This window comes from Salvia miltiorrhiza, chromosome 6 (genome assembly GCF_028751815.1).
Source record: "Salvia miltiorrhiza cultivar Shanhuang (shh) chromosome 6, IMPLAD_Smil_shh, whole genome shotgun sequence".
Taxonomy (NCBI): Eukaryota; Viridiplantae; Streptophyta; class Magnoliopsida; order Lamiales; family Lamiaceae; genus Salvia; species Salvia miltiorrhiza.
This window is the reverse complement of record NC_080392.1, coordinates 19,060,834-19,086,198: the sequence shown is the minus strand read 5'-3', so window position 1 is coordinate 19,086,198 and position 25,365 is coordinate 19,060,834. Positions and strand designations below refer to the sequence as shown.

General features: G+C 33.9%; 4 protein-coding genes and 1 long non-coding RNA gene across 9 annotated transcripts; 2 read left to right on the top strand and 3 right to left on the bottom strand.

Annotated features, from left to right (window-relative positions):
- Positions 1-291: 291 nt before the first annotated feature.
- Positions 292-2,989, bottom strand: LOC130990341 (organelle RRM domain-containing protein 2, mitochondrial-like). Its single transcript, XM_057914562.1, has 4 exons — positions 2,570-2,989; positions 2,218-2,368; positions 866-934; positions 292-760 (listed from the first exon to the last, which is right to left on the bottom strand). The coding sequence occupies exons 1-4, from the start codon at positions 2,630-2,632 to the stop codon at positions 513-515; spliced, it is 531 nt and encodes a 176-aa protein (XP_057770545.1). The 5' UTR covers positions 2,633-2,989; the 3' UTR covers positions 292-512.
- Positions 2,990-7,701: 4,712 nt separating this feature from the next.
- On the top strand, positions 7,702-10,811 carry LOC130990609 (protein FAR1-RELATED SEQUENCE 5-like). Its single transcript, XM_057914833.1, has 3 exons — positions 7,702-7,714; positions 8,231-9,026; positions 9,788-10,811. The coding sequence occupies exons 1-3, from the start codon at positions 7,702-7,704 to the stop codon at positions 10,809-10,811; spliced, it is 1,833 nt and encodes a 610-aa protein (XP_057770816.1).
- An 862-nt stretch (positions 10,812-11,673) lies between these two features.
- Positions 11,674-12,995, bottom strand: LOC130990340 (uncharacterized). The gene is made up of 4 exons (XM_057914560.1): positions 12,736-12,995; positions 12,515-12,637; positions 12,283-12,426; positions 11,674-12,190 (listed from the first exon to the last, which is right to left on the bottom strand). Exons 1-4 carry the CDS (start codon positions 12,904-12,906, stop codon positions 12,011-12,013), a joined length of 618 nt encoding a protein of 205 aa, XP_057770543.1. The 5' UTR covers positions 12,907-12,995; the 3' UTR covers positions 11,674-12,010.
- A 103-nt stretch (positions 12,996-13,098) lies between these two features.
- Positions 13,099-18,082, bottom strand: LOC130990339 (uncharacterized). Of its 4 annotated transcripts, XM_057914557.1 has the most exons (11): positions 17,835-18,082; positions 17,104-17,184; positions 16,927-16,998; positions 16,773-16,832; positions 15,428-16,242; positions 14,712-15,314; positions 14,538-14,637; positions 14,338-14,382; positions 13,968-14,033; positions 13,621-13,886; positions 13,099-13,170 (listed from the first exon to the last, which is right to left on the bottom strand). In XM_057914557.1, exons 1-7 carry the CDS (start codon positions 17,866-17,868, stop codon positions 14,620-14,622), a joined length of 1,683 nt encoding a protein of 560 aa, XP_057770540.1. In that variant the 5' UTR covers positions 17,869-18,082; the 3' UTR covers positions 13,099-13,170; positions 13,621-13,886; positions 13,968-14,033; positions 14,338-14,382; positions 14,538-14,619. The 4 variants fall into 4 exon arrangements, with proteins under 4 accessions (XP_057770540.1, XP_057770539.1, XP_057770541.1 ...); XM_057914556.1 differs by lacking the exon at positions 13,099-13,170 and having other exon boundaries at positions 13,315-13,886; XM_057914558.1 differs by lacking the exons at positions 13,099-13,170; positions 16,773-16,832 and having other exon boundaries at positions 13,317-13,886; positions 17,835-18,080.
- Positions 18,083-21,231: 3,149 nt separating this feature from the next.
- Positions 21,232-22,262, top strand: LOC130990338 (uncharacterized). 2 transcript variants are annotated; one of them, XR_009090937.1, is made up of 2 exons: positions 21,232-21,783; positions 21,908-22,262. It is a non-coding gene; the product is annotated as an uncharacterized LOC130990338 (long non-coding RNA). The 2 variants fall into 2 exon arrangements; XR_009090936.1 differs by having other exon boundaries at positions 21,721-21,789.
- The last annotated feature ends 3,103 nt before the right edge of the window (positions 22,263-25,365 follow it).

Below are 25,365 nucleotides of genomic sequence, written 5' to 3'. Positions count from 1 at the left end.
ACTTGTAAAATTAACAAAATAATAATAATAATTAAATGCATGCATGTCAGCCAAAATTCAAGTAGGTGGACATGTCTTTAAGGGTTGTAGTCATTGTTTTTTTGTTTTTTTTTAACAACACATTACTTTATGTCACTATCAATGGGCAAAATAGTATTTTCATTGCAAAATGGCTAGTTTTGATATGTTTTTATACTTGTGGCTTTTTTGAAATGTATATTTATATTTTAGGCTACTCATATATATTAACACAAAAAATAACTAAAGAGAAGGGGGAACTGGACAAATATCTAGAAACAATGTAACAAACTAGCCTGTGACTTTTTCATCATGCCATTGCCAGATGCAGATATAAATATATCTCCAGCTATTGCATATTGTACTAGTATACAATTCACTTCGACTGGCCACAGATTCTGCAGTCCAAATGTCTCAATAAATAGTCCAGTTTCTCCAAAAGCTATTATATTTCAGTCAATTACAAAATATCTTCCAAAGAATTTGGATAGAAGTCAATAGCCACTCCATCCAACCGTCCTGTTTGTAGTGTAACCGGTTTCAGTAGATTGCATGTCTCGCCGAGGAGGAGGGGGTTGTTGAGGAGCTTCCCTTGGTTTGGCCGGGTCGACAAAAATTACCCAACCATCAAGGAACTTGGCATTCATTCCCTCCCTTGCCTTCTCAGCTTCTTCCACAGTATCATAAGTTACAAAACCGAACCCCCTTGATTTCCCAGAGCCTCTGTCAATGATAATTTTTGCTGCAAGATTAACACAAGAATTTGAAAGACTAAATCAACAGGATAGAAGATTAATTTATATCCAAGACACGCAGTGTGCCTAAGAATAAGGTGTGAGCTGTTTACCCTCACGAAGATTTCCAAAAGGTGCAAATGCCTTGTATAGGTTATCATCACTTGTCGTTCTTGAAAGACCTGTTTCATGAGAATTAAAGAACCGAAGGTCAATGTAAACATAATCTTCAGAGACAAACTGTTGAAACCAAGACCTTCTTTTTCTGAAAAACCTCATGTGTCAAGTATGTTAGTATTCAAAATATGTTCTTCAAAGGTGAATCATTAGTAGTAGGCGATAACAAGAACATTAAATGTCTCAACTATGACATTCAAAGTACTTCATTCAAGCTATATGATTTAGGGATTCTAAAAGCTACTTGTGTTAAACTCTAAAAAGAAAACAATAGGTCCTAGTCCTTCATGCAATACTCACATCCCAAAAGGCGTGAGAGCAAATTCTGACCAGTAAATTTGAGTTCTATTTATACAACATTTTTGGGTTATATCTACTGACAAGGTCATGGTAAGATTACTTCTGGGATCCATCGAGATAAAACTGTTTCAATTTAGTCATTTTAAAAAAAGATTGATCTAAAACATTTTCTTTCAACATCCCATTCTTTCACACATTCCAAAATTAAAAAATACTACTCCCTACGTCCCATTACAAATGTCTCATTCTTTTTTGGCAACATATTCTCTCTATACCTAATATTTAAATAATTTCCATCAATCCACTTTATCTACTTATTACACATTTCTTAATCTCCGTGTCCAAAAATAATGGGACATTTATAATAGGACGGAAGGAGCATAAGTTTTGCTCTCACATTCATATGAGAGATACAACAACAATGGACTTATAGTTGGGGGTTATGTCATATCATAACGAGTGAGATATGCCATGTTGGTTAAATTAAATGCACCAATACAGCAGTGTTGGACATGAAGAAGTCGATAGTAACACATATATGTACATTTCACTTAGTTTCAGGAAGCCTCACAGAGGGAATTATGTATCTTTATAGATCAAACATAAAAGCGCTTGTGCATCCATATAAGTACATAAAATATATCTACTATTCACTTTAACATTTGAAGGTCTCCAATTATCAGTATTCAAATATCTTCATCCATTTGAAGATCTCCAATTATCAGTATTCAAATATCTTCATTCACTATGTGATCGGCGATTGCAATCACATTTCCAGTATTTGCATATAATTTGTGATATGGCAAAAATTAGGAAGGATAACACTCGGCAAGGTTATAACATACTTCGATTCAAATACACAAATCCATTGCCATTGACATTAGACGAAGATTTGACACGAATTGAGAAACAAAATAGAATCAAACGAAACAGCAGTGATAGAACTGAAAAACGCGTATTACAATTAAAAGAAAATGAAGAGGCATACCGCTGATGAAGAGCTTAGGAGAGGTGAGCGTCGGAAGCGTGGAACTGAAGCGAATCGAACAGAACTGCGAGTGTATATTGAGCGACGGCGTGGATGATCCGTTAAAAATGCGATGGAAAGCTGAAGCGAAGGCCATAAGGTTTTGAATTTCTTAGAAATGGGAAACCGTGTACAAGGTTAGAGTGGGAAGAGATATTAAACCCTAGCAAAACCCCTGTTCTGTTGAGCTGGTTCAGTAAGAATGAGAATTGAGGAATTAAAAAGAGTATTCTAGACACCACCGATTCAATAGGCGCGCGACCGTCGATTCGAAAGTAGCTCAATCAGCTCAAGAAGGAGAGGATCTAAGCACCAGCTCAATCTGATCTAGAGGGTTCAGAATCCATCGATTCGAAAGTAGAAAATCGATTCGCATGTAGAGAAACAAAAAAGTATCAACATATGAAATATAATAGGTATTTCTATGGATTGTGGGAGATGGGAAGGCTGACTGGTGGCTTGTCGCTGCCACTTCGCTGGGAGTCGAGATCGAAAGAGAGAGAGCCGACGGTTGAGGCGGCTTATCGTCGTCTCTCCGGCGAGCTTCCGCGGCGGCGGATTTCTGAGGGAGAAGAGGCGGATTCTCGGTGAAAACTGAGAGAGAGGCAGCAGTCGCGGAGTCGAGGGAGGTGAGGCCGAAGGCTGCCTTCCCCAGAGGAGAGGCCGGCGGCGTCTGTTGTGTGTGTCTGTGTGTGTCGCGAGAATAGAGAGAGAGACTTCCGGTTGTGTGTGTGTGCGTGTGATCTGTGAAGAAGAAGGGTTAGGGCTCCTGGGTTTGGGCCTGGGAGTTGGGCCGGGTCTTAATTAGATTGGGCTGCGATTTTTTTAAAAAGCTTAGGCCATTTCCAAATCTTAGCTGGGCCCTTATTTATTTAAAACTTTGGGCTGATTTTATTTATTTTAACATGGACTCAATTTTAATTAATAGTTCGGCCTTCAGTTATTTAAATTTTGGGCTGCCTTCTATTAATTTCTTTGGGCTATACTAATTTAATTAATTTGACTATCATTAGTTTGATTAATTATTTTAAAGAATAATTTGCGTAATAATAATACATTATTATTATGTGCATATGTTAAGTGTAATTACTTATTATATGATTAAGCTTGAAATAAATTTTGCATATGCATTTTTGCAAATAAAAGTACTCATGATTTAAATTGGTTTTCATTAAATCCAATTACCCAAGAAAATCGAGTAAGGATATTGTTGGTATCCTTAGCTCAACAATTTAGTTTTCAATTATTTATCTATTAAATTTTGAAAACTCGGCGTGATGAATCATAGTAGTTAAGTGCACCCACTAAGACTTTAAGTTAGCTTCACGAAACCTATTAAGAATAGAATTTTTGTAGGCTTTGAGGACCAAGGGGATTAGCGCTGCTTTCTCAAGATGAGTGTATGTGATTATGATCTTCAGGCTTTGCCTAACCAGGTGGGCTTACTTTCCAAATGTATAAAGTATGATTGAGTTATTAAGCTCTAAATGTTTCAATGAAATGCAAATTATTTATTCAATAAAATGCAAATTGTTTATCCAATAAAATGTTTATGTGCACTCTGCTCTGTTTAAGGCTCGCCACAACGAATCAATTGAGGTTCTCTTATGGCCTAACACGTTATTTGAGAATTGTGTACACTCGTTAGCTGACCTGGTGGGTTGATCTCCATCGGGCACTAACTAAGAGGCGTTATAAGGGTGCTTGCTGGATGTGTTCCGAAGCATGTAATGTAAGGCCTGCCTGGGTAGCGTCCCGAGGTCAATTCAACTTGCCTGAGTTACGTCCTCAGGGCAAGTGCAATGGGAGAAATGGATCCATCGGTGGCTAAAAAGTCCGGGATCACAGCGAGTAATGGAAAGGGAGTGTGACATGTGCGCACAAATGAAAGAAATTATTTTAACATGCTTAGAAGTTCTTTCAATTTAAAACCTTCTAAGTCATGTCAAATATGATTGGATAAACTGCTCTTACGAAAATATGAAATGTTTATGAAAATGCTTGCCCACTGAGTACATTAGTACTTAGCCCAAAAATACTTTCAAATGTTTTCAGGTTGGCTGGCTGGTGCTGACGGGACTGAGCTGAGGCTATAGTTCAATTTCTATATAGACTTCCGCTGTAGTAATAACTCTTATACACCTTTTGTTTTCTCAACTTAAGATGACTTCATGTCAAGCTTCAATTTAAAATTTCTAGTTTTATGTTAATGAACGTCGGTTATCAGAAATATGAAACAAAACTAGTGATCCAAAGGGGCCTAGCCCGACTCGTTATCTTATTATTCGGGTTTTAACAAGGTTGTTCCTTGTTTATTTCTATGAATTAATTGCACCTTGATTATATTTCTTCATTCAAGAATTAGGGTGTGACACGAAGATTTGACACGAATTGAGAAACAAAATAGAATCAAACGAAACAGCAGTGATAGAACTGAAAAACGCGTATTACAATTAAAAGAAAATGAAGAGGCATACCGCTGATGAAGAGCTTAGGAGAGGTGAGCGTCGGAAGCGTGGAACTGAAGCGAATCGAACAGAACTGCGAGCGTATATTGAGCGACGGCGTGAATGATCCGTTAAAAATGCGACGAAAAGCTGAAGCGAAGGCCATAAGGTTAGGGCCGTATAAAATAAATAGTATAACATATAAAGCCACAAGTATAAAACTATAACAAAAATAGCCAATTTGACATGAAAAGACAATTGTATCCTCTATGGGGCCCTCCTCTCTCTCTTCTCTTTTATTCTCTTCTCTTCTCTTCTCTCTCTCTCTCTCTCTCTCTCTCTCTCTCTATATATATATATATATATATATATATATATATATATATATAGGGTTAGCTTCTATAGAAAAGCCCCCTTAGAGTAAGAAGTAAGAAGTATTTTAATTCATTGATTTAATCACAATTAACGGTTCAGATCTCGTTCGAATAATAATTTTTGTAATTAATAACATCCATCTAAATTAGTTTTTTATGCGAAAAGGTTATAGTCGTCCATTCGATTTCTACCAAAATATAGAATTGTAATCAAATCCCAGGATTTTCTCACTTTCCTTGTAGATGATGATTGGAAGCGATTTCTATGAACTGAAATTACATATTTTTGCAATCATTTTTGCTTGTTCACATTTGTTTCATCCTCCGAACTTGTACAAAATAAAAATTAGGGCGACATCTTGCAGAAGGTGAGGCTGCATCTGAACTTGTTCGAGAAGGTAACTATATTGGTTCGTACTTTATGGGGTTCTTGATTTATCCTATTTGTGTGTTTCTTTCTAGTTTTCTGTTCGGAACTATTCAGTGTTCATGTGATTCCATATTGTTTATGTATAGTTCGTGCTTTTTTGTTTTTTAATTTTTTTTTATGGATTTCTTAATTTTTTTTTGGATTTATTATGTGTAGTTCCTGGGTTTGTTCGAGAAATAAAAACTGGGGTTTTTCATTTTTTTTAACATTTTATTGGGTTATTCATTTTTTTTCATGGATTGTTAAGAAAGTTCAATGTATTTTAATTTCTATGTTCGTTTTATGATCGAACGTAAGAAAATAAATAGGTACCCAACTTGCGTAGTCTGTATTTTAGAATCGAACACTTTTTATTATGTGTTTCTCCACAATTTAAACTTGCATTCCTGCGAACTTATGGTCCTTTTTTATGAACATTTTATTATTTTTTTGTGACTTTGTGGTTCCTGATATTGGTCCACCATGTTCAATAGTTGTTGTGTTTTGTAGTGTTTTCGTCTCTCCTTGGATTCTGACTTTTTTTCGTCCAACTATAAAACAATATTGTTTGGACTTTTTTAGTTGTTTTGTGTGGTTCCAGAATGTGTGTAATTATTTATAACCCTAGATGCAAAATATAAGGATAAACTTTTAATATTATCTTAATGATGGTGTGTTGATGTGTTGAATTTAATTCATTTTAATTCATAAAATTACTGAATTGGCTGCAGATTTTATCTATAATGTTCATCGGAAATATATAACACGTTCATCTCAGATTGATTGTTGTGTTCATCTAATATAATTTGATATCGAAATTGAAGCAAGTATGAATAATTGTATTATTTTGTTTTAGGTTTGGTTATTGGTTAGGAGATTCGATGAGCCACAACAGTACAAGCCCTTTGGTGCATAGTGCAAGGTGATCTGAAGATTGGGAGTGTTAGAGAGATGAATGTGAAGTGCATATTTGTTATTTAGAATTTGTATTGCACTTATTAATGTAATTTAGTGAACACTATACTTTTTTTATGAATAAATACTAAGAGAATGTTGCACAGTTTTGTGTGTGTGTGTGTGTGTGTATTTTGTTGTAGTATGATAGCTAGAATAGCAAAGGTGATGAATATGAAAAGAAAATTGGTAGATCTATTGTGTTGTATCATTCTAAATATTCTAAGTTGTAGATTCATCAAATTGTGAAATTAAGTTCAACGTAAATATATAATATGTTCATTAATTAAGTTCGTTAAATAGTGTGATATAGTTCAATAAAAATCAGATAACATTCATTATATAATTTTGAAGAACGTGTTAAAAAATATAACGAACAAAGTGAGTTGTTCGTTACTTTGTGATACAAACATTTCTGACGAACATATTAAAAAATATAACAAACAATGGAGTTGTTCGTTACTTTATGATACACGTTCAATAAATCAAATAACGTTCATTATATAATTTTGTGAAGAATTCAATTTAGGAGAAGAAGAAACGTAAAGTTAATAATATAAAAAACGTATTTTCAATAAAATCTTCCTAAAATATTTTGATTTGGTTAAGAATAATAATGATAGTTTAATCAAAAAGAAAATTTGCGTGAATAAATCTTGAAAAAGGATTATAAAATCTTAATCTACCAAAAATAGTTCAATCAATATATACATATATATAGGAGCTACGGTTATATCAAAATTGGAGATTACAAAAATGTCCTTTTTAATAGAATGGACGTATGGTATAAGATTAGATGATGGCCGTTTGATTTTGTTAAATAAAGGGTTAGGATTGCTTCTCACTTCTCAAAATATTTAGGCTTCTCAATAGAACTTCTCCATATATATATAGATATATATATATAGGGGAGGGCTATAATAAAAACAGCTTTAAGTGTATAAAATATGGATGAATCTGGTCCACTAGATATTGATTGATCTAATGGCTTGAAATTAGCCTAATTTAATCTATCAATATTCACGCCAATATAGTTAAAGGTTAAGTATGTAATTGCACAATTTATTCTATAATTATTCACGCCTAATGACCGTATCAAATATTTTTTTTTCACATCAAATCTTTATTTCCAACTATCAAATCTTTATTCACGCCATTTATTTAACACACGAGATGGGCATAAATCTTAATTCATTATCAAACGTAAAACACAGAGACGCCAAAATTCTGGGTTCATCAGTCTATTTCTTCAAACTAAGTCATGGATAACCCAGGTATGTATGTTCTTTATTATTTCTCTCTTTTACGAATTTTCTGTGATTATGTCTTGTGTATGAAACATAACTTGTTACGAATTGTTTATGGGTTATGTTGGGTAGTATTTAGTACGATTTTTGTTTGTGTTTGTTACGAATTATTGTTTGTCGTAGTATATTATATATGAAGTATGAGTATGAAGAATTTGTTACGAATTTTATTGTTTGTTTTCGATTGTATTTCAATATTCTGGTTTGGTTATTCTATTTTTGTGTTAATATGCTAAAATGGTTCATAATATACCTTGAGTTGTTTGGCAGTTCGTAACGCTATTTTTAAGCAATTCTATTGTTCGGCAATTCTTATCCCGTAAATGTGTATAATTCTTATCGCACGATCTTTTTAATTATGTTATGCATTTTTATACTACGAATTTGGTACGAATTTGATTAGTTACGTTACCCGTTAGTGTATCATAACAGGTTACCTCATTAGTAGTATTTTGATATCGTTTTGATCAACTATTATTTCAGATTCAGAGCAAGAAGGCGAAATAGAATGTGACGCCAAATCATACCTTCCTGTTTGCGATTCCAGAAAGAAGCCTTACATGGGTCAACAATTCACGTCTGTAAATGACGCATATCAGTTTTATAAAAAATATGGATCTGCGTCGGGATTTGGAACTCGGTTGGGCTCAGCCAAAAAAGGGAAACATGGTCAAATATTGTATAGATATTTTATCTGTACAAGGGAGGGCTATAAACCGGAGTCCCAAAAAGATGTAACTGAATCAAGCACACGAAAAACCAAGAGGCGACGGAAGCCGTCTACCAGAAACAGTTGTAAGGCTACTATTAAGGTCAACTTACGAGACGAAGACGGTAAATACGTTGTAACTCGGTTTGACGAATCACACAACCATGAGCTTGTAAGTGAGGAATGTCGTCCTTTTATGAAGCAAAATCGTAAAATTGATCAGTCACACCAAATGATTATGTTGAGGTGTGCCAAGGCTAACATTGGATCGATGAGGGCATTCCGTATTTTTAAAGAGTTGGTTGGAGGTTATGATGATGTTGGTTGTACGAGCAAGGACTTTAAAAACTTATCATACGACATTAATTCTCATGCCGATGGGTTTGATGCACAGCTACTTCTCGATAGGTTCATCAGCAAACGTGATTGTGACGATGGTTTCAAGTGCGAATACTTGACCGATGAGTTTGATAAGGTGAAGAGTTTATTTTGGTGTGACTCTATTGGCGTGCAAAACTACTCCGTGTTTGGTGATGCTGTATCATTTGATGCTACATACTCAACAAACAGGTATGTTAAACTCATAATTCAAATAATTATTGTTTTTGGGGAGGACTTTTGGCAAAATATGATAGTGAACAAAAACGTAGTGTTACGAATTATATTTTTTTTTGTTAAGAATTATAATCAAGTTTTATTTAAAATAAAGTGATTTAGAGTTCTACGATTTTTTTTGTGTTTTTGTACATAATAAATTCAGTGATACGTTTTTTTTAGTGACAATTGATATGATATATTATAAGAACCACCGGTGTTACGAATTATGGTTTGTGTGTTACGAATTATATTATTAGCGAGAAATGGAATGATAGATTTTAAGAATTAAAATTATAGTTGTTAGTTGTGAGGACCTATGGCAATTATGTAGTCATCCTAAAATAGAATGAGTATATATTAACAGTACGATATGAATTTTTCAATATACATTCCATGAGGAGATTTATAACTATAATTTATATACTGTATACATGTATGACATGATATTCACCCCTTTTACTGGCAAGGACAACCACGGTGGATGTGTTACGTTTGCAGCTGGTTTACTAAATAAGGAGGATGTGAGTGCATATTCTTGGATACTTCAACAATTTGTTGAGTGCATGGGACACGCCCCCAGAATGTTGATAACCGATCAAGACCCAGCTCTGAAAATTGCAATCGAAAACGTTATGCCCAACACACGACACAGATTTTGTATGTGGCATATAATGATGAAATCTGTGAGCTCAAAAGCTGCCAATATCATTGCTGGAGAATGCTGATTTGACTAGCAAGATTCACGACGTGGTGTGGTCAGATTTTGAGAAAAAGTGGGCCGAAGTCTTAGATGAGTATGAGTTGGAAGATCACACGTGGTTTCAAGATATGTTCTCGAAGCGTACATATTGGATACCAGCATATTTCCGCGAACTAAGCATGAGTGGTTTGTTTAGAACCACATCGTTGTCGGAAAGTGAGAATAGCTTTTTTCGCAAATATTTTAATCATACTTCAAACCTGGCAGCTTTCTACATCCACTTTGAAAGTGCAATGGACGCCCAACGACAAACTTTCAAACAATTGTGTATGGTTGATCAGACGACAGTGCCGCAGTTGAAGACAAACTCTCCATTGGAACGGCACACCGCCGTTATCTACACTAGGAATAAATTCCTAGAAGTTCAGATTGAGATTATGGAGGGTGTTAACCGTTGCTGCATAAAGACTATGGACACTGACGATGAAGAGCATAGGTACGCTATAGATGATAGATCAAATGGTGTATTTCATGTTGTTCATATTATGTCTGAAGACACCATTACATGTTCCTGTAAGCATTTCGTCAAGTCGGGCCTTCCGTGCAGGCACATGTTCGCTGTAATGCGTAACATGGGGCTGAAAGCCATCCCATCCAAGTACATTGTCCATAAATGGCTTAAGGTTGCTAGTGCAGGCGTTTTATCGTGTCTGAACACGAAATCACGCAATAAGTCATTATTGGCTGAGGCATTCCGATGTATTGGTATTGCTGATGGGAATGATGCTTTAACTGATTCCCTCTTTGAACAATTAAGACTTTGGGCAGACACCCATTCTAAGGATGTACCTGAGCCATCGACAGCAGCCGGGAAGGAAAGAATGTTTGAAATATTCTATGGGTCCAAGCTCCCCACTGTAGTTAATGTTCATCCACCCGACGCTGTTAGAACAAAGGGCAGTGGTAAGAGGTTGAAGTCAAGATTTGAGGTAGAGGCTGAGAAAGCAAAGAAACCCAAAAGAATGTGCAAGAAGTGTGGTCGCCAGTGCTCGACATGATTCGCGCAATTGTGGCAAGGTTGTTGAAGAAGATAGTGAAGATGAGTGATTGTTCTAGGACAAAGAAACAATGTCAATTTGTTTTGAAATTTCAATTTCTCAATTTGTCATGCACTTTCAAGTTTGTTTAGTGTTTATTTTATATTTCAAAGTCATGGAATATGACTAACACATTGTGGTTTTGTGAACAATTCATTTCATAATATTACTCAATAATTAAATGGCATTATGATAAATTCATTTCTTATGTTTAGATGCATGGCTTAAATATAAGTGTATTGTTAATATATACTCATTATATTTTATGACGACTGAATAATTTTCATACGTCCTCACAACTAACAACTATAATTTTAATTCTTAAAATCTATCATTCCAATTCTCGCTAATAAAATTCTATAGAATAACAAATCATTTAATTTTGAAGTAAATTTGATTATAATTCGTAACACAAAAACCATAATTCGTAACACCGATGGTTCTTATAATATATCATATAAATTATCACTAAAAAACTAAAAATGTAATTCGTATAAGTGACTTTATTATGTACTTAAACACAAAAAATCTTATACTACGAAATCAATTTATTTTAAATAAAGCGTGATTATAATTCTTAACACAAAAAATATAATTCGTAACACCACGATTTATGCCATTATCGTATTTGGCCAACAGTCCTCCTCAAACAACACAATAAAATAAATAAAACTCGTAACACAACATTTGTTACAAAATAATTATTTTTATTAAATAAAACAAAAACATGTGTTTAATTCTTAATCCGATTACGTGTAATTCGTAACATGAATTTTCAAAACAACACTCCGCATATATTATAAAACATGAATACCTTGCAATATGAAAAACTGAAAAAACGTGGAATTAATCCAATCAACATCATAATAAATGTTCGAAAGTGTCCCAAAAAGAAGGTCTAACGTATAAATCAAACTGAATTATCCAGAAAGTATCAACCAACACAAAAACCAATAAATTATTTCAGTTGACGAACTTCATCCTAACAAAGTAGCATCGATATTTATTGCGGGGTTATTAAAGACCTCGTCGTAGTACGCATTAGCTCCCACTTCAATCGTATTTTTGACACTGTTTTTTTCCCAACCAAGAAGGGCTGCACAATACCTCATACGCAAGAGGTTAAGTTGCTTCTTTAGTTTCGGTGCCAGGCTGCAACCCTATAAGGCTGGAGACTCACCCATAAACGTCTCCATGTGTCGCATCATATATACGCCTGAGTCATTTATGTTCTTCGAGTCCCCCCATTTCAACGGTGGTATCATCATCTTTGCGCGTTTGGCAATGGTGCTCTTGTGCACATGACCCAAAGAGCCAAAGTAGTCTCCAAGCATTTGCTTCTGTTAAATAAATAAACATTATAAAATTTAAAAAGTATTAAACCACAAAACACGCATAAGCATGAAAACAGATGGAACACATTGTTACTTACCACATCATCAACTGCTGACATATATTTTTCAGTTCGGCAATGACTTTGCGCCTCATTCCGACTGTCTAACACGTACACCTTCTCTTTTTTAAGGTCCAAGCACACCACAAAAAAATTCATAACTCTAAACACAGGGAAAAAGAACTGCAAGGAATAATGCATGACAACACTTTAGTAATGCGATTTTTATGATTCAAAAATGTAATACAAGTGCACAACATTTAAATCATACCAAATCTATGGCTGCTACAGATAATGGCTGCGGCCTAGTTAGTTCATCCGATAGAAGCCTAAAAAATATTTCTCGGCATCTATTGAAGGTCCAACTACTTGGTGGTTGCACAATCGATTCCGACTAAAAATTAATAACATAACAACACGTGAAATATTTTCAACAGACAAATGAGAAAAGTACAAATTTTGCGTTTAATTTTAAACATAAATATATCTTACGCAAATTTCAACGGACGCAAAGAATCGTGTTGGCGATGTATCTGCCTTGAGCTCCTCATTGCTATTCAAATACATTGCCCAAGCATTAATGACTTCAGGACCTACCACATTGTCTCTGCATAGTGTTGCAATGTGCATTCTCTGAAGCATTTTGTTTCCGTAATGGAACATCACCTCGAGGCTGAAATTAATACCAAAATGCAATGTATTTACCTTTAGATAACATCAAAATAAATTAATTCCAAATCTTCTGAATATATTAATTTACTTATCCACTTCACGGTTATAGAATCCGAAAAGGGCGAGAGCCTTCTCTTTCTTATTCAGCCGTCTTGTTGTATTCACACTCTTCTCGATAAACGGAGACAAGTTATAATTTGTTTTCTTAAGAAGCCCCTTGTCTCTGCATCGCGTTCTCACAGGCTCCGCAATAACCTAAATAAACTCGCAATAAAGGTTACGGTACATTATAAAATATTATCATAAAAATATTACGAAAGAAAGTTCACAATATACATACATATAATTCGTACCATATACACATACAGTTCGTTTCGTACCAAATTTCAATATAATTCTGTAAGACATGCTAATAAACACAAAATAATTCTTAAATGCCATATAATTCGTATAAATTGTTTCTATAATTCATTGTGTAACATTTTAAAAGAACAATCAATTCCTAATGAATCAACATCAAATTTAAACAATATTCTAAACACTAACAAGACAGATAATTATCATGCAAGAGGACTAGATAAAGGCGGCTTTCAATACCAAATGATTTCATCCAACTAATATATTTCAAAATACTTCTCGCATAATAGTCATATCCACAACAACATGCAACATGTCTCCATAAAGTTCGTCAAAAAAAACACGTACGTTTTGCACCAAAGGTTGCAAGACCAATCGATTTCCTGGTTCTGCACCAACGCACGCACCCTTCACCTGAATGACATGTTATAAATTTACAACCATATCGAATTTGTTTACATCCTACCACTACGAAGTCTTTTTACCAAAGTTGTAGGATTCTCAAACAACATGTTATCCTCCCCATTCTTTTTTGCACGTCCGGCGATGTTTGTCCTCACACCGCGGCAAGGCACCATACCCTTTCCTGGTTGCACTTCACCAACAATTCCAGCCTATTTCATTTTAGTATCAAAATATCATCAATTACAATGCATACGGTAATAAAATAGCTACATATTATACTAAATATTTACCGAGCTTCCTTCAAATCCACACTGGGTAGTTGCAGATACAGATAATGGATTTTGTACTTCCGCACTCTACCACAATCAAGACCAAACAAATAAATATTAACCTTAATAAACGACATATAGTATACATGCAATGTACATAAGAGGTACAGAGAATTTTATTTTCAGTTAATATCAGCATGTCTATGAAAAAAATATGCATTTGCCACACACTTTCATAGATTTTACAAATATCCAAATTTTACTTAATATTCGTAAGAGAAATACTTATAATTCCTGAATTTTGTATATTAATTGCCAAACAAAAAAATGTCATTATAAGAGTATTTCAAGAATTCAGTACACCAAAAATGCTTATATATATATATTTTACCTCAGTTGAATTAGGAATATGTCCATCACCTGCCACTTCGTCCACCTGTAAATGCACCAAAAATATAGACCAATAAGTAAATTTTACTTAATATTCATAAGATAAATACTTATAATTCCTGAATTTTGTATATTAATTCCCAAACAAAAAAATGTAATTATAAAAGTATTTCAAAAATTAAGTACACCAAAGATGCTTACCTCATTCGAATTAGGAATATGTCCATCACCTGCCACTTCGTCCACTTGTAAATGCACCAAAAATATAGACCAATAAGTAAATCTACAATATGTCCATCACCTGCAAAACGACTCAACCTTAATAACATTTCAATTCAAAAAAAATTACACAATATACACAATGATTTGATTTACCCGACAAACAGTAGATTGTTCTCCAGTTACTCCCGGAACCGTTGAGTCATCCCTCATGTATTGTGTTAGTCCAAGGCTGAACGAAGGACCATCAGCACTAACCGTATTTTGGGCACAAGTCTTTTTAATTATCTCCTCGCACGATCTCTCCACTTCGGGATCAGACCAGAATTCATCATCAATGTCAATTGTCTTCTTTGGCGATTCGATCACCTCATCAACATTCTCATCTGGAATCTTCACCCTGTCAACCGGAAAAGATGTGAGCAGATACGGTGGTGATATTAGATGAGTTCTTGTCTCCTCTAACTTCATCTTGAAGTCCTCATCCACTAAGAGTTCATCCTTAGCCGAATTGATCATTTGGAAGATTTCATCTCTTGTCCTCAAATACAACTCCAACTTCTTGCCCAACTTAGCCGAGGCAGACAGTAACGGCTCCTCCACAATTATAGGATCCAACACGATTCCATCTCCAAACGAACTGGATGCAATCTCATTCGATTCCCTGTCACGCAATTTCTTTGAATCCCAATTCATAAATAATGGAAATTTCCTGCAAATCTTATTGTTTGCCCAACGGACCCTATCTACATAAAACACCTGCCATCAAAATTTAACACATTTTAAAAATCATATCACACATAAGGAATTAGTTAAATTCTTGTCAATCGATTAATGCAACAAGTAACATTAACATGTAACCACATACTCACCGTCAGGAATAATGTGGGTCCAACGTAATACTGTGCCGTATTAATCTCCCAGTCCTTCTTGTTCCTAATCAACGAATCAATTACATACTCACACCAATTCCAATCTCTAACTGTGTCCAGATCTTCAAGGCAACCAATTATTCTTGGAAATACGCACCCATTAGCTGTGCTTTCGATAAGGCAGTGCGCAACCATCAACATGAAATGTATTTTGAACCACCTCCCTCCATCTTCACATGAAAGCATGACATCTTTAAGCTCGTTTATCTTAATGTTCCTCGGATTTGTGTTTGGAAAGAATGCCCTCCATTGCTCCAACAACGGAGTAGTATCATCCCTATTTAGCAGTGGCATCTCCTTCCCCCCGTTGGGGAACCCAAATACCCTATAAACATCATCTGCAGTGACTGGTATTTTGGTTCCGCACGAAAGCTGAATCTCACACCTCTTATAGTTGAATCGATCTAACAACCAGTAGTTAAGCTTCCCCGGCATATCCTTAACTAATAGTTCCAACAGATGATCGAAACCCATCTGCGCAACAGCAAAGTGTTGAAGATCACTCATCTCCCTGACAGCCTTATACATGACACATGGGGTGCTTCTTGTGAAAAGAGACGGGTAGTCCTCAGCAGGCCGAACTTGCAACTGTTTGTAGTTCTCTAAGGAAGCCTGGCGTTTTTCTTTACGAATTTTTTTCGCCATGGCAACAGGCGACAGTGGCGCATCAGACACTACGATATTATCGGGCTGCTGGATTGGTATATCACCTGACGAGCCCCCGATTTCATTTGCTTTCCTCTTACGAGCATTGGCTGCAACACGTAACCACATAATTCATAAGACCCTAAAATATACTTCTTAACACAAACATAATTCGTAACACATATTATTATAATTCTCAAACGGTATTATACTACTAAGACACATTAAAACAGATTGTACTACATAATTCGTAAGACCCTAAAATATAATTCTTAACATAAACATAATTCGTAACACATGTTACTATAATTCTCAAACGGTATTATACTACTAAAACACATTACAACAGATTGAACTACATAATTCGTAAGACATAAATAATTTTTTTTATTAATTGAAATTATTTCAATACCTCAAACATCAACATCATACTACACACTCATTACATTAAAATATAAAAAGGAAATACAGAACCTGCAATTATATTATTATCAGAATATCAGAACCATGCTATTGTTTCCATAATCAATAAATCTCTCGAAACTAAGCTATAAATCATGAACACAACTGTCAACATTACAGTTCTCTAAATAATTAAATGTAAACACAGAAAATTAACAAAAAAATTAAAGATTAATACCTGCAAATACAGCCCTTTTTAATTCAACCATTAAAGGATCGTTCTTATGTTTTGTACGAACTGTGAAACAATTTTTTAAAAGTTAAGTTTACTTGTTGAGTATACAAATTTAATAATCTATTTAACTTACTCTCTACACATTTATTATACATACCTTCAAAATTCGTTACATCAGCTTCGGATCCAGAACTTTGCAACACACCTTTTCCCTTGTTCTTCGTATGAACTACATAGAAATTGCAAATTATAATGGACAGAAACATAACCATATATCATTTAAAATAAATAAAATATAGTTTCAATTATTATTAAAAAACAGTACATAATACACCTTTAGTTGCTTGGCAGTTCGTAACTCCAGTTTTGGGATTCTCATGGATTTGTTTGTCTTTACTCACTTCTTTGCTTTTGCCTGCAAATACATTCAATTATAATTCTGAGCTTCAACCCTTACGTTGTCCAGATCTTAGTCCCAAAAATTATTCATTGATACACCCGTTCAGTTCAGACCATATCGTAACACTAGATCTTGAAATAATATAAAATATATGAAACTACACGCGGTTCATTCAACAATAACATATACACACCATAAAATTCCACTTTTGGTACATTAGATACTAAAATCTGAAAAGAACCAATAAAAGAAGTTAATATAATATTTCACCCATACATACAAATTCGTACAATGACTTGTTCACAACAACCAATAATCCCTCCCCCCCTCCCCCAAAAAAAAAAACCACCCCCACGAACCAATACCCAAAACATACCATTGAGTAGGACTACACATACACAAATTCAAGGCATAAAAAATAACCAATGCACACATGCAACAGGAGAAGCATACCCCACAATAATTTAAAGACACAAAGGACAATTATAAAGAATAAAACTTTCGAAAAGAAACCCACAATCGAACACAAAAAGGGTTCTCAAAATTGACAACTCCCAAATCCTTAAAAAGATGACAAATTTCTCAATTTGAATTAAATTTTTGAAAGAATCGAAACTAAGAGAGGGTTAAAACCGATCCAACAATTGAACCCAACGTTTACGAACCTCGCGCTGCCGTTGCATTCTTCGTCCTCGCCATTGTCCCGCCGTCGCTGGAATCAGAAACTACAATCGAACCCTACTTCTTCCGCCGTTTGTGAGTGAAGAAGATGGAAGAGTTATTTCGTAGGTTATAATTGAAGAGAGAGAGAGAGAGACTGAAAATCTGCATCAAATACTTTGCAATTCATACTCAACATAATTAGTAGTATTATTTTATTTAATTTTTCGGTTCTATGGAATTATGTTATTGGTGCTATTTTATTTTGCATTAAATTCATATCAAACCTTCTAAATTCTCGACCAAAATGATTGTTCTGATGGAAAACCAAATCTTTCAATATCCCGCCTCGATCGGAACAAATTGAAAGATACGAATAGTCAACCTCAATTTTGATGACATATTTACCCTTTATACAATATAAGTTACGAATTATTAACTAAACTTGAACGAACCATAAGAAGGCCGAACTTATAATCTGGTCCGTTAATTTCTTCCAGATGAAGGGCTCGATCTTGTCCATAGTTTATACACTTAGGATTGTTTTCATTGTAGCCTCACCATATATATATATATATATAGGGGAGGGCTACAGTAAAAACACTTCTTAAAATATAAATATAAACGTTTTTTAATGTACGAATTTTATCCAACAGGGTTACGAATTCATCCAACATGGTTACGAATTGTGAAAAATAAATTTTTGCTACCTTTGGGATTCGAACCCAGGACCACGAATTCATCCAAAAGGGTTACGAATCAACCGTAGATCTTGATGATCTAAGGGCTGAAAATCATTTATATTTTATACACTTAAGAGTGTTTTTATTCTAGCCCTCCCCTATATATATATATATATATATATATATATATATATATATATAGGGTGTGGTTCTAGAGAGAACTACATTATTTGTAAGAACGGGAGAACCATCAAATCTAATGCATTCACTATAAAAATTAATGCATCCGCTGTTAAAATTAATGCACTCAAAAAAATAAAAAAAAAAATGCTCCCTCCAGGATTCGAACCCAGGATCTGCATTCATCCAACAAGATGATGCATCCACCGTAGATCTTGATGATCGAATGGCTGAAAATGGTTCTCCGGTCTTCTTTTATTTATGGTTCTTTCCTGAACCTCTCCCTATATATATACTCCCTCCGTCCCACTAATGAAGACACACTTTCCTTATTGGGCTGTCCCAATAATAAAGACACACTTCTAAATATGGAAAGAATTAGGGCTTAATTATAACTAATTACTTGAACCTTAATTATGGTATAAATTAGTAGAAAATCCTAATCTAGTTCACCCGCCTCCCTCATTTTTCTTCACCCCCACCGCCCATCTCCTCCCCTTTCTCAGCGGAGTCGCCGCCGGCGAACCACGACCACCGCCGAGCACCCCTCGCCCCTCCGGTGAGCCTCCGATCGCTCGCGCACACACTGACGGGGGCAGAGGGCCGAGCCCTAACCCCGCCGAACAGCAGCGTCGCCTTTCCCACGCCCTTCCTCTGCCACCCAGATCCGCCAAACCACCACCGCCCTGAGCCGCCGAACCACCACCACGCGGCTCCGGTCTCCTTCTTTCAAAAACCCAGATCCGCCAAACCACCACCCTCAATTTCTAAGTTCGATTTGAGAGAGGAAGAGAGTGGTGGATCTGATTTTGGGGCGGCGGAGGCGTCGCTCGAGATACGTGCGCGTCTGAAACCGCCTCTCGTCCCCCTCTTTTCTCCTTCTCCGGCCGCCGTAGCGGTGAGGCCACCACTCTCCTTCTGAAACCCTCCATCTCCGCCGCCATTCTCATGGTTCAAATTTGGGAATCGGAGAGAACAAAATCGGCAGATTTTCATGGATTCGAAATTTCTGGTTGTGTTGTTTCGATTTTTATGATTCGATTTTTTGGTTGTGTTGTTTCAATTTCTGGATTCAATGTTCATGGTTCAAATTTTTGAATTTCTGAATTGCTGGATTCGATTCAATTTTCATTGTTCTAATTTGGGAATAGGAATGTGAGGAATGAGAATGGCAGATTTCGATTTTGCTTTTGTTGTTTCGACGATGGTCGGCGGTGGTGGTCGCCGGCGATTCCGCCGGAGGAGAAAAGATAGTAAAAGATGAGAGCCCAAATGGTGGTGGTTTGCGGTGGTGGTAGGAGAAGATGAGAGCCACATAATCAAATACACTAATGAATTGGGTCATACCACTTTATTTCCTAATCTACCTTACCTTAATCTCCGTGCCCAAATGAAGTGTGTCTTCATTATTGGGACGGAGGGAGTATATATATATATATATATATATATATATATATATATGGTCCAAATTTGGACCACACAATGGGGGCACATGGCGCGCTAGGAGTGCACCACATGACAGCAGCCTCCCAAAGGCGTCCAAAGCCTTCCAAGGCCAAAAACACGGAGGGGTAAAATGGTCATTTCGATTTATTTATTTTAAACCAAAAATTCATTTTTTTTTCGCGGCCGTCGTCAAAATTTTGCATATGATTGTACACCAATATGCATAAATATAAACTCAAATATGCATGACGCTGGATAGAAATATGCATGAGAAAATATCAGTATGCAAACCATTTGGTGTCTCTCGCTGTCGAAAGATGCTATGCATATTTGTGTGTAATGTTATGCATATTTATATTTTTCTTTATGCATATTCGTGTTGAACTATATACATAATACTATGTGACATCGTCAGGTAGCTCTCACCGCTGGTCACTTGACGGGTCACACACTGATACTTTCTCATGCATAATTCTATCCAGCGTCATGCATATTTGTGTTTACCTTTATGCATATTAGTGTTAAATTATATACATAATTTTGACGACGGCCCCAGAAAAAAAATGAATTTTCTGTAAAAAGAATAAAAATAAATAAATAAATTAAAATGACCATTTTACCCCTCCGCATTTTTGGCATGGAAGGCCTTGGAAGGCGCTGCCACGTGGCGCACTCCTAATACGCCACGTGGCCCTCATTTGTGGAGGACCGCTAAGAACTATATACTATTATAAGGGAGTGGATCTACATGATCCACTCTCTCTCTCTCTCTCTCTCTATATATATATATATATATATAGGGAGAGGTTCAAGAAAGAATCATAAATAAAAAAAGAACGGATAATCATTTTCAGCCATTCGATTATCAAGATCTACGGTGGATGTATCATCTTGTTGGATGAATGCAGATCCTGGGTTCGAATTCTGAAGGGAGCAATTTTTTTTATTTTTTTGAGTGCATTAATTTTAACAGCGAATGTATTAAATTTTTACGGTGAATGCATTAGATTTGATGGTTCTGTTCTCACAAATAATGTAGTTCTCTCTAGAACCACACCATATATATATATATAGGGGATGGATCTATAAAGAATAACCTCTAAGTAAAGAATAGAGAATAATCCTAAGCCTTAAGATCTACCTAATCTGACGGTAGATATAATTTCGAATAAATAGAAAAAAGTAAAAAAAAAAATACAGAAATAATGAGATTTTGAATACGGAAGGACATTTTTGGGTATTTACCACGAATGTAAATCAAGTAGTTCCGAAAATTACTCTTCCATTTTCTCTCTGTTTCAACTTCTCTAGTCTAGGGTTTTCCGAACAATAAAATCTTTGATTTCAGAAATTCTCCAGTGAGAATGTCGCCATTTGAAGCAGCCGGACAGCATCACATCTCATACCTTCATATTTCCTTCGGTCAGATTGTTGCTGACCATAAACCACCACCGCCGCCCTTTCGCCTTGCCTCACCGCCGCCGTCGCACAAGTATTGGGTCTGGGCCAACGCTGCTACTCCTTCGGCCGAGGACTGAGAGTTGATGCCGCTCTGTCGTCGGTCCTCCCTCTTCCCTCTTCCATTCTCCCTCGACTCCGACAACGACTCTGACTCCGACCATTAATTATGTGGTCTTCTCTCTGTGTATATGTAGTTTCTTTCTTACATTTTTTGCATTTATCTATTATATCTGACATCATTCTAATGATATGGATGTTTCATCTTTATCTTGGAGGTTGACAATTTGGTGAATTTGATTGCAATGCAGAATTTAATTGCAACGTGGTGTTTAAGATGTGATTTTGCATGAAGAAAAAGGAAATATGACTTGTGTATATTCTGAAATTAATGAAACCAACAAGATCAAATGCAGATGTAGCGATCAAATTGCTCTCAAAGAAGATCGCGAATATATGATTGGAACTATCTCACCAATGGGTAAGCACTCTGAAGACGTTTTGCAGGCATGCAAAAAGGCAAAAGTTGGACATGATATAGCTATTCATACAAACTCAAAGAGTAGAACGGATTAAAGTTTATAATCATGTGTTGTCGTGTTAGATACAAGGTTATAAATTGAATATTCGTTATAAATTCAGTATATTGTGTAGTTTATTCTTAAATTTTCTATGTATATTCATTAACTTTTGTAGTTTATTCAAATAAATCTTATCTTTATTATGTGTGGTCATGTCATATTTGTTTATTATTCACAATTTATGAGTATCATATAAATTATTCAACAAACTTTATTCCTTATTCACATAAATATGATTTTTATTCGATAAATCTTGAACAAAATTCAGATACGATTATTCATGAAAAATGCTACTTTATTCAACAAAATAGTTTCCTTATTCACAATTTATGAGTATCATATAAATTATTCAACAAACTTTATTCCTTATTCACATAAATATGATTTTTATTCGATAAATCTTGAACAAAATTTAGATACGATTATTCATGAAAAATGCTAATTTATTCAACAAAATAGTTTCCTTATTCACAATTTATGAGTATCATATAAATTATTCAGCAAACTATTATTCTTATTCAGATAAATATGATTTTTATTCGAAAACGATATATTCATGAATAATGTTACTTTATTCAACTAATATTTTTCTTATTCATAATTTATGAGTAACCGTTACGTTATTCATCAAATTAGTATCTCTATTCACAAAAATTTAATTCTTATTTTGGTACGTGTTGAACAATATTCAAATACAATATAATTATTTATTATCATCACACAAAGAACCAAATTAATATGTACGGAGTACATGTTTTGAAATAATAAAAAAAATAAAATGCTACATGAGTTACTAAAAAATGTCGTGATTGCACATTAGTTAAATAATACAAATATAATGAATAAATACAAAAATTCATTACATATCTAATTATTTGTTTTTGAAATAATATCATAATTGCACATTATTTAATCTAAAAAAGAAATAAAATTAATGAACATTTAAATAAAATATTTGATTTTTTTAATGATATTTGTCTACAATTGCAAGATATGTTCACTGCATTTAAAAAATAATTTTTGAAATACAAAAACAAATACTACGATCAAATGAACCCAGCCAAAAAAGAAAGAAAAATGGATTACTAAATTAACCTTTTTCAATTAAAAAATAACTTAATATCCAAAAAAACATGATCCGTTAGATTGATTTATTTTAATGCTCAAGATTCATTCTTCATTCTCTTTACATTTAGCTTTCTTTATTGATCCATTCCCTATATATATATATATATATATATATATATATATATTCTACTACCTCAAAAATTGTTATTGACATCATTATTCTATAATTTACATAAAAAATCGATATTGATTTGTCCTTTTATATGTTCATTTAAAGTTACAGGAGAAACGATTTAATCAAGCTTTGATGTTTATATAATTTGTAAAGTTAATAATGTCAATAACAATTTTGAAGTATTGGAATCAAAATAAATGTATATATTAAAAAAATAAAAAAAACTTGCGTATACCTGAGTATACCGTACATTTGGGTCAAATCTGACCCGGTTCAAGACACATGTTATATACTAAACTAGCGCAATTTTTTCACTTCTACACAGATAGCGCAAGTGGTTTGATACGTTTCAACGTCTCACTAAGGTCGCGGGTTTGATTCTTGTAGGTGTAAATTTTCTATTTTTTCATGCTTTACAACTCATTCATTTTCTTTTCGTTTTTTTTTCTTTTTTTTTTTTTAGGTTTTCTTCCTCTTTTTTTTGGTGAAATTTTTACCTTTCGGGTTTTTTTTTTTTTGTTTTTCGCATTTTTTTTTCTTCTTTTTCTTTTTGTTTGCTTTCTTTTCATTTTTTTCATCTTTTTTTAAATTGTATTTTTTATTTCATTTTTTTTATAAATAACGCTATTTTTCTTACTAAATTACGCTATATGATTAATAATTGATACTATATTTATATTTAAGTAACACTTATAATTTAGTTAAACACTACATGCATTAATAATTGATACTATATTTATATTTAAATAACACTTTTAATTTAGTTAAATGGCAATGTTTTTATTATTAAACCACACTTTTATTATATCTAAATGGCACTATTCTTTTTAGTAAATTACACTTTTAATATATTTAAATGACATTATTTTTCTTAGTAAATAACATTATATGAAAAATGACACTAACACCATCATGTTATATAAATAATACTATCATATTACTTTATGATAGTGTTAGTGTCATTTTCATATAAATAAATAACATCATCATGTCATATATATAAAAAAAAAGTGTTACTTTATGATAGTGTTAGTGTCGTTTCCATATAGTGTTATTGTTATTTTGATATAGTGCTAATGTCATTTTCATATAGTGTTAATGTCATTTTCATATAGTGTTAGTGTCATTTGCAACAAAGAAAAATGTTACTTCATGATAATGTTAGTGTTATTTTCATATAGTGTTAGCGTCATTTTCATATAGTGTTATTTATATAACATGATAGTGTCATTTGTATAACAAAATAGTGTTAGTGTCATTTTCATATAGTGTTAATGTCATTCCGAGATAGTGTTAATGTCATTTCCATATAATGTTAGTATCATTTCAAGAGAGTGTTATTTATAAAATATGATATGATGTCATTTATTGAACACAATATTATTAGTGTCAATTTCATATAGTGTTAGTGTCATCTGTACCAATGAAGTTATTTCTATATAATGTTAGTGTCATTTCGCAATAGTGTTATTTATATAACATGATCGTGTCATTTATAATACCAAATAGCGTTAGTGTCATTTTCATATGGTGTTAATGTCATTTAGAAAAAGTGTTAGTGTTATTTTGAAATAGTGTCATTTCCACAAAATAGTGTTAGTGTCGTTTCCATATAGTGTTAGTGTCATTTACTAAAAAAAATAATATCATTATACATAATTAAAAGTGCCATTCAAATATAAATATACTAGCATCATTTATTAATGTAGATAGTGTAATTTACTAAGAAAAATAGTATAATTAAATGACACCTTTAATATATTAAAAAATAAAATAAAAACTGAAAAAAAGAAAAAATTAAAAAACTGAAAAGAAAAAAAAGAAAAACTGAAAAGAATAACAAAAAAGAAAGAAACTGAAAATTATACTTTCAAAGAAAAATAAATAAAATTTCGCCAAAGAAAAATAAAAAAGAAAAACTGAATTTTTGGAAACCGACACTGAT

What these genes read in the sequence shown, in the direction of transcription:
- LOC130990341 (XM_057914562.1), bottom strand. Translation starts at nt 2,632, where the DNA reads ATGCGAATCGATTTTCTACTTTCGAATCGATGGATTCTGAACCCTCTA. An exon ending in TCCTAAGCTCTTCATCAGCG is followed by an intron (nt 935 to 2,217) that starts GTATGCCTCTTC and finishes CTCATGAAACAG; the next exon opens with GTCTTTCAAGAACGACAAGT. An exon ending in TTTTGGAAATCTTCGTGAGG is followed by an intron (nt 761 to 865) that starts GTAAACAGCTCA and finishes TTAATCTTGCAG; the next exon opens with CAAAAATTATCATTGACAGA.
- LOC130990609 (XM_057914833.1), top strand. An exon ending in GCTACATACTCAACAAACAG is followed by an intron (nt 9,027 to 9,787) that starts GTATGTTAAACT and finishes TGATTTGACTAG; the next exon opens with CAAGATTCACGACGTGGTGT.
- LOC130990340 (XM_057914560.1), bottom strand. Translation starts at nt 12,906, where the DNA reads ATGTTCCATTACGGAAACAAAATGCTTCAGAGAATGCACATTGCAACA. An exon ending in CTGTAGCAGCCATAGATTTG is followed by an intron (nt 12,427 to 12,514) that starts GTATGATTTAAA and finishes TATTCCTTGCAG; the next exon opens with TTCTTTTTCCCTGTGTTTAG. An exon ending in TGTCAGCAGTTGATGATGTG is followed by an intron (nt 12,191 to 12,282) that starts GTAAGTAACAAT and finishes TTTATTTAACAG; the next exon opens with AAGCAAATGCTTGGAGACTA.
- LOC130990339 (XM_057914557.1), bottom strand. Translation starts at nt 17,868, where the DNA reads ATGGCGAGGACGAAGAATGCAACGGCAGCGCGAG. An exon ending in AAAAAGGGCTGTATTTGCAG is followed by an intron (nt 16,243 to 16,772) that starts GTATTAATCTTT and finishes TACGTGTTGCAG; the next exon opens with CCAATGCTCGTAAGAGGAAA. An exon ending in GACCCACATTATTCCTGACG is followed by an intron (nt 15,315 to 15,427) that starts GTGAGTATGTGG and finishes TTTTGATGGCAG; the next exon opens with GTGTTTTATGTAGATAGGGT.